Source organism: Hibiscus syriacus, unplaced genomic scaffold (genome assembly GCF_006381635.1).
Source record: "Hibiscus syriacus cultivar Baekdansim isolate YM2019G1 unplaced genomic scaffold, ASM638163v2 tig00112153_pilon, whole genome shotgun sequence".
NCBI lineage: Eukaryota > Viridiplantae > Streptophyta > Magnoliopsida > Malvales > Malvaceae > Hibiscus > Hibiscus syriacus.
This window is the reverse complement of record NW_024063262.1, coordinates 437,693-445,511: the sequence shown is the minus strand read 5'-3', so window position 1 is coordinate 445,511 and position 7,819 is coordinate 437,693. Positions and strand designations below refer to the sequence as shown.

The 7,819-nt window shown below is 31.4% G+C and overlaps 1 protein-coding gene across 1 annotated transcript; it reads left to right on the top strand.

Moving 5' to 3' along the window:
* Window positions 1-3,420: 3,420 nt before the first annotated feature.
* LOC120174995 (ABC transporter G family member 16-like) lies at window positions 3,421-7,596 on the top strand. Its single transcript, XM_039181708.1, is given in 3 exon segments — window positions 3,421-4,315; window positions 4,318-5,743; window positions 7,568-7,596. Coding segments are annotated over 2 exon segments (2,247 nt in total). The 5' UTR covers window positions 3,421-3,492; the 3' UTR covers window positions 5,742-5,743; window positions 7,568-7,596.
* Window positions 7,597-7,819: the final 223 nt, after the last annotated feature.

Here is a 7,819-nt window from a genome sequence, read left to right as displayed (position 1 = left end):
TGCAGAGTATGTGCTCTTTATTAATGATTAAGAAAAATTTTAAACAAATATTACCTTATAATCATCTCATAATATTAAAAAATAAAATATTAATTATACGACACTGCGATAGTATTAACCATTCCTCCCATGTAACAATACGTCCAAACTTATCTTTTGCTTTCACAATAAAAAATTATTTGATAATAAAAATTTTATTAAAACAAATAATAAAAATTTTATTAAAACAAAAAATATATAAATGATTTAATTTCACCTAAAAATAATGATAATTTCTTTACTATATTCTTAAAAATTCATTGTATTGGCACGAATCAACTTACCTCAGTGGTTAAAGGAATAACTATTGTTGCTAGAGGTCACAGGTTCGAGCATCAGCTGTTACAACATGGTGATTGAACGTTCATTATCAAATGATTGAGAATATTTAGAACAAATATAACGTTGTAATCACCTTAATATAAACAAATTCATTGTACTATATCAAAACTATTCGGACAAATTTCCTTTTAGATTTCTTGTTGGGAATGATTTAGAAGTTCTTTTATATTAAATATGTTAGTTGGCTTTTAAATGATTAATGATTTCTTCTAATGACCTTTCTAAGCCTTGTAAACTCGTAAAGTCTTTGAAGCTCTGCCTTCTTTTACCACAATTTTGATTTTATATTTGATTTTGGAAACTTAATTTTCCCACGTAAAGAACAATATTATAACTCTTAAAATAATTTGCTAATTTTTATTTTAACACATTCTCCATTCTGCATTTAATTAAGTAATTACTATTTGTAACAAAAAAAATTGCATTATTAATACTTATTGATATTGCTCATTTTAGATTTAAAATGCACAACTGTTTAGACCTTATAGTGGATAACACTAGTAAGAAATGCCAAATCTTTGATATTTTTTACCAGAACAATATCATATTTGATATTTATATTTTTAATAAAATATTTTATTTCATGTATATTTAATAAAGTATTTAATGTGATATTTAAACAATTATTTTGTTCATTATTCTAGTATTTTATATTTTTTGATTAATCTAGGTTAAGTACATAGTAGTATGTGTTCAAATATAACTCTCAACCTTTTGACATTGAATGATCACATTCTTGACATCTATGGTGCTCGAACTCGGGTCCTCAATAATAAGATTAAAAAAGTGAAACGCCACCAAAACAATCATCGGTGACGAAGGTCATCGAGGTGTTTCCATTGAAAAAGCCACTAGCATTATTAAAAAAATGAAAATATCTAAAATTATAATAAGAGTTTATAACTATCACCATAAACTAAATACATGATTTGGGCTTCTCTAATAATAAGATTAAAAAAGTGAAACGCCACCAAAACAATCATCGGTGACGAAGGTCATCGAGGTGTTTCCATTGAAAAAGCCACTAGCATTATTAAAAAAATGAAAATATCTAAAATTATAATAAGAGTTTATAACTATCACCATAAACTAAATACATGATTTGGGCTTCTCTAATAACATTAAAACTAATCATTTTAGATCATATAAGGACTATACATGGAAAATGTTAAAAACCCAACCAATAGACTTGGACAAAAATAGATACGAATAAATATGATTGCATTGGTAAACGAACCACATAAATGAATTAAGCTATTGAAAGACCACCGAGAACTACAGTTCAGAGACGAGTGTCATGAGAAACTATCCAAAACACAAAATCACGCATCCAAATTCAATCCAAAGGTCCATAGCATGAAAGATCAACAAGATTTCAAATAAGTGCATCTTGATTAGTTGTGGCGTCGTCAAATCCAACCCTGAGAAAACATAAATAAAAGAACGGACAAATGACCGAGAAAAAAAATGAAAAATATGCCACAAAGGCATAGATAATAGCCTCAAAGGCATAGATAATAGCCACAAAGGCAGATATAAATATGCAACACAGACATAGATAAACATTCAATACAAGTAGAATTATTCTTATTAAAAATCAAAAGAAAAAATAAAGAGAAAAGAGAATTGGGGGTCTAAAACCGGTGCAGCCGCCGGCTAAAGAAAAGTAAACAAGAAAAAATTGATATGATCTATAAAAAAACAATCCAAACTCAAAGGAAAAAACATTTAAAGAAAGGGAAAACATTCACCACATCTTTTTAACTAATCTTAATTAATTAAATAAAAATATAAATCTATGTATCGTCCATTAAAATTAATGAAAAAACATATGTTAATATTTTTCATAAAATTTCGACAATAACTAACTGATATTTAAATTCCAATCTTCAGTTTACATTAAAGTTATCTTTAGAAGTTTGATTCCTTACTCAACTTCCATTAATAATCGCTCATAAATGAGTTTATTTATTAATTCCATCAATTTTCTACCCATCTAAACATTAATATTTAATTCTAACATAAACAAAGCGATTTACACAAATTTATTACTATTGTTTTGAGATTTTAGATATGAGCACAGATGTACGAATGTTTATTATCAAATAATAAAAAAATTTCAAATAAACATTATCTTATATTTATCTCAAATTTATAAAAAAATACTCTAATAAAATTCTAATCTATTAACGTTGTATTCTTCTGCGCTACCCTCTTACAAGTTAAATGCCTACTATTTGTTGTATTTTATGGTTTTCAATATTAAATATGATTGATTATTTACCTTCACTTCTATCTCAAAATGGTTGCTTTAAATTGATTTTTTTCATTTAGTCTGTCTTAGATTAAATTATTTAATTCCAAAGTGTTATTTTTTATTAATATTAATATAAGTAAATTTATTTATACGACTAAAAAAAGAATTGTAAGTTATATTAATTTTCTCTTTTTTCATGGTTCTAAATTTAAATTAAAAGTCATAAAACTTACACTAATTTACTTTCATAAGTCCAGACTATTTTTGATAATTTATCTGTGAAATACAGTATTAAATAATTAAAAATAATAATAAAATAATAAGAATTTACTTGACTAATATTAAGTTTCAGTCCTAAATTAAGTGATTTAAACATGAGATTAATCAGCCTAATGAGAGCATTAAATCCCAATTAAACTTTGGCCATCCTTTTGGATTATACAAAGCTTACGCCACAGTAGATCAACACCCAACCTAATTCCCCTACAACTGAAAAAAACCCCAAAAAAATCAAATGCCACGTGTCTTTCAGAGATCAATCAAAACCGTACACGTGCAACCTTTCCTCTTAAGGAAAACAATGACGTACAGATTTGATATTAGATGATTTAGGTAAACCCAGCACTTACCTCCCCATACAAACTGTATGAATCCTGAAGAGAGAAAAAATTATTATTTAAAACCAAAAAAATGAAAAATGAATACTTTCCATCCTTCACAAATTACTATATATACAACTCCCATGAAACCATGATATGTTGAAAATCAAAACAGCCTCTTCTTCTTCTTCCCTTTAAAAACCGCTTATCTTTTTCTACCATTTTCCGGCGAAAGGGGTTAAGCTAAAACCCATCATGTCTCGTATTCTCACTGAAAATATATCGCCGGATAATAATAATAATTCTTCCCAATTTTTTCAACACTCTTTGGAGCTTATCGCCGGCGAATTCTCAACGTCCACCGGAGCTTCCCGGACTATTGGGCAATTGCTTCAACACGTTGGCGATGTACGGAAAGAAGTCACCGGCGACGAAACTCCGGTCCATGAAGCCCTTGTCGACGTGACTGATCCCAGACCGATACCGTTCGTTCTTTCCTTTAACAACCTCACTTATAGCGTAAAGGTTCCTCCCAAAATGGCGTTGCCTGGTTTCTTGCGACGGAGGGGTGGTGGTAGCGCTGCCGCAGCCGCCGCTGTCGTTGGAGATTCACTTGCCGGAGATGGGTATTTTACGAGGACCAAGACGTTGCTTAATGATATCTCCGGTGAGGCTCGAGATGGTGAGATAATGGCGGTGCTCGGAGCTAGCGGTTCGGGCAAATCGACGCTGATCGATGCTTTGGCCAATAGAATAGCTAAAGGGAGTTTGAAAGGAAGCGTCACCTTAAACGGTGAAGCTTTGGAATCACGAATGTTGAAAGTGATTTCGGCTTACGTTATGCAAGATGATTTACTTTACCCGATGCTAACCGTCGAGGAAACCTTAATGTTCGCCGCCGAGTTCCGACTTCCTCGGACTCTGTCGACATCGAAGAAGAAAATGCGAGTTCAAGCTTTGATCGATCAATTAGGCTTAAGAAACGCTGCCAAAACTGTTATCGGAGACGAAGGTCATCGCGGTGTTTCCGGCGGAGAGCGTCGTCGTGTATCGATCGGCATTGATATTATTCATGACCCATTATCCTTTTCTTGGACGAGCCGACGTCGGGGCTTGATTCGACCAGTGCTTTCATGGTGGTCAGGGTTTTACAAAGGATAGCTGAGAGTGGAAGCATCGTCATAATGTCAGTTCATCAGCCAAGTTATCGAATTCTCGGATTGCTTGACCGATTGATATTTTTGTCTCGTGGACAAACTGTTTACAGCGGTTCACCGATGAATCTGCCCTTGTATTTCTCCGAATTTGGATATCCGATACCCGAAAACGAGAACAAAACCGAATTCGCTCTCGACTTAATTCGTGAACTTGAAGGATCTCCTGGTGGAACAAAAAGTTTGGTCGAATTCAATAAGTCATGGCAAAGCATGAAGCATATAAGAGATCCCGAGCCTGACCAGCTCGGTCTGTCGCTAAAAGAAGCAATCAGCGCGAGTATCTCTCGAGGTAAACTCGTTCCGGGTGCTACAAAAGACGTCAATTCAACTTCAATGGTCCCAAGGTTCGCAAACCCATTTTGGAAAGAAATGGTGGTATTGTCAAACAGATCAATCCTAAACTCAAAACGGATGCCGGAGTTGTTCGGTATTCGATTGGGAGCGGTTTTAGCGACCGGATTCATTTTGGCCACGGTGTTTTGGCAGCTCGATAACTCGCCAAAAGGTGTACAAGAAAGACTAGGATTTTTCGCATTCGCCATGTCGACGACCTTCTACACATGTGCCGACGCCCTCCCTGTTTTCCTCCAAGAAAGATACATTTTCATGAGGGAAACCGCCTACAACGCATACAGAAGATTATCCTACGTTATATCGAATGCTCTAGTGACATTACCGGGCTTGATATTTCTCTCGCTCGCCTTTTCCGTGACAACGTTTTGGGCTGTCGGACTCGATGGCGGATTTTCCGGATTCGTATTCTATTTCCTAATCATGTTCGCCTCATTCTGGTCCGGAAGTTCGTTCGTGACATTCCTCTCGGGTGTCGTCCCTCATGTGATGTTAGGCTACACCATCGTGGTCGCCATTTTAGCTTATTTCTTACTCTTCAGCGGCTTCTTCATCAACCGCGACCGGATCCCGGATTACTGGATATGGTTCCATTACTTGTCCCTGGTGAAGTATCCGTACGAAGCAGTTTTAAGGAATGAATTTGAGAACCCTACGAAGTGCTTTGTCAGAGGGACTCAAATATTTGACAATTCACCATTGGGAGCAGTCCCTCCAGCCATGAAAGTAAGATTGTTGCAGTCAATAAGCAGGACGTTGGGACTGAGAATTACAAGCTTAACATGTTTGACGACTGGTTTGGATATTCTCAAACAAGAAGGGATCACGGATTTAAGCAAATGGAATTGCTTGCTCATCACTGTGGCTTGGGGCTTCTTGTTCCGGATTTTATTTTATTTTTCTTTGTTGTTAGGAAGCAAAAATAAGAGAACATAAAAGTAAAACAAAATCATGGTTCTTCTTTGGAGTTGGCTTTCGGTATATTTCAAGTCTGTAACTGAAATATTGTTGTAATTTGTGTGAAACATTATTGTTTTGTTTATTGAGGTTTAATAATTCCCTTTAACTGTTGAAGTTTAGTTGATCAGATTCTAGTGCTAGACTCCAGATTAGCCACAGCAAAATGTCTTTATTATCTAGAAAATAGTTACAACTTGGATAATTTTTAGGTTAAACTACACATTTAGTATTCTGACTATCACCTTTTGTTTTTGTCACCCGATTAGTTTTTGTTTCAAAATCATACACAATATTACGTTTTAGTTTTATTTTTGTTACTCACCATTAAAAAAATTAACAGTGATAATGATGTGTCTTCATATTATAATGTTACGTCATTATTGAATTTGTTAGAAAAATTCCACGTCAATAGTTCTATTAACTTCTTAACAACGGGGTGACCAAAATATAACATTATGTATTATTTTTTTAAAATTAATAGTTGAGTTGCCAAAATAAAATAAAATTGATAGTTGAGCTATTAAATGTATACTTTACTGTAATTTTTATTCATTAATGGCACGGTTGAGTTTTGACTTTTTTTTATTAATCCATGGTTAGTACAAAGTAATATTTGTTTAAAGATAACTATCAACCATTTGATATCGAACGCTCACACCCCTAGCATACAAATTTACTAGTTAAATGATATTATTATTTTTTATTTAGAGTTTGAACTCCACTTTTTTGTATTATTAACAAAATAAGAAAAGCAATCGTTGGTTTCACTTTGATGGATGAATGAAATTGTAGACCAATTCGATTGTAAATGAGTTGACATGTGTACCTGCTCTAAAAAAAAATCAAAATCCGACCCAACAGTTTTGAAAATTCTATTCATTTTTTTTTTGAAAACTTCTAATGAAAATTTATTTTAATTGTTTTTTATATTATTTATTCCAATTAAATCTTTATTATTATTTTAAATCTAAAAATTCTAAGTTAATTTAATGTAGATTTTTTAAAATTAAACATTTTATATATTTTTTAAGTTTTGACTTGTATTGTAATTTCATAAGAGAAGATAACATAGTTTAGAGTTAAAATAAGAATTAATTTACATTTAAATTTCATACTTGTTTAAAATATTTATGTAAAAATTCATAAAAATATTTTGAGAGAGATTAGTTTACTTGAATTTAGAATTGAGAGCGAACTAAAGATTGATTAAAATAAAATACTGAAGTCAACTAAATAACTAAAACATTTTGGACCAAAGTGTATAATTTTCAAATGTACAAAGATTAAAAAATTTCTTTTATAATAGCAGTACTAAAATGAACTCTTAAATACAATATAGAGATTAAAACATTCATTTTACTATATAAAGACTAAAATATTTTTTTTAAATATATATGGGGAAATGAATGATAGATGGGTTTGCAAAGTTCATTTATGTAATGTAACCATATTTGACTTTTTCCATCCAATCTTTTGAAATTCATTTTCTCAAACTAATTTTCAGGCTTAGATAAAGGACACCATTTCATTCTGAATTATTTATTGATGTAAGTTTGGTAGCCTAATTTTTTCTTTTCTTTTCATAAAAGGAAATAAACTACTTTACCAGGGTGTTCCTACTATTTTTTTATAGTCTATGATCTTTGGGGACTACTCTCCCATGTCTGTTTAATAAATTTGATTTTAATATACATTTAGTATATAAATTTAATTTTTTTTTAATTCAATGGGACAAAATATAAATTAAAGTTAAATTTAGATATAAAAGTATTAAATAAAAATCAAGTTTAGTGTTAATTTAGACAAAATTATCAGTTTTTAAAAAATAACAATATAATTTTTGTAAAAAAATCATATATTAATTTGAAATATAATAAAAATATCAAATTAAAAATTAAAATCAAGTTTAAGTATAAAAATAATATATTTAATTCATCCTAATTTGTTTTGTAATGAGAGTAAAAGTGCCTTGATCCATACTAAGGAAAGATAGAATTGTCAACAGGTGTTAAAGGAGATGATGTGAGCAGTTTTTTTTAAATGTGCGTCTTGCA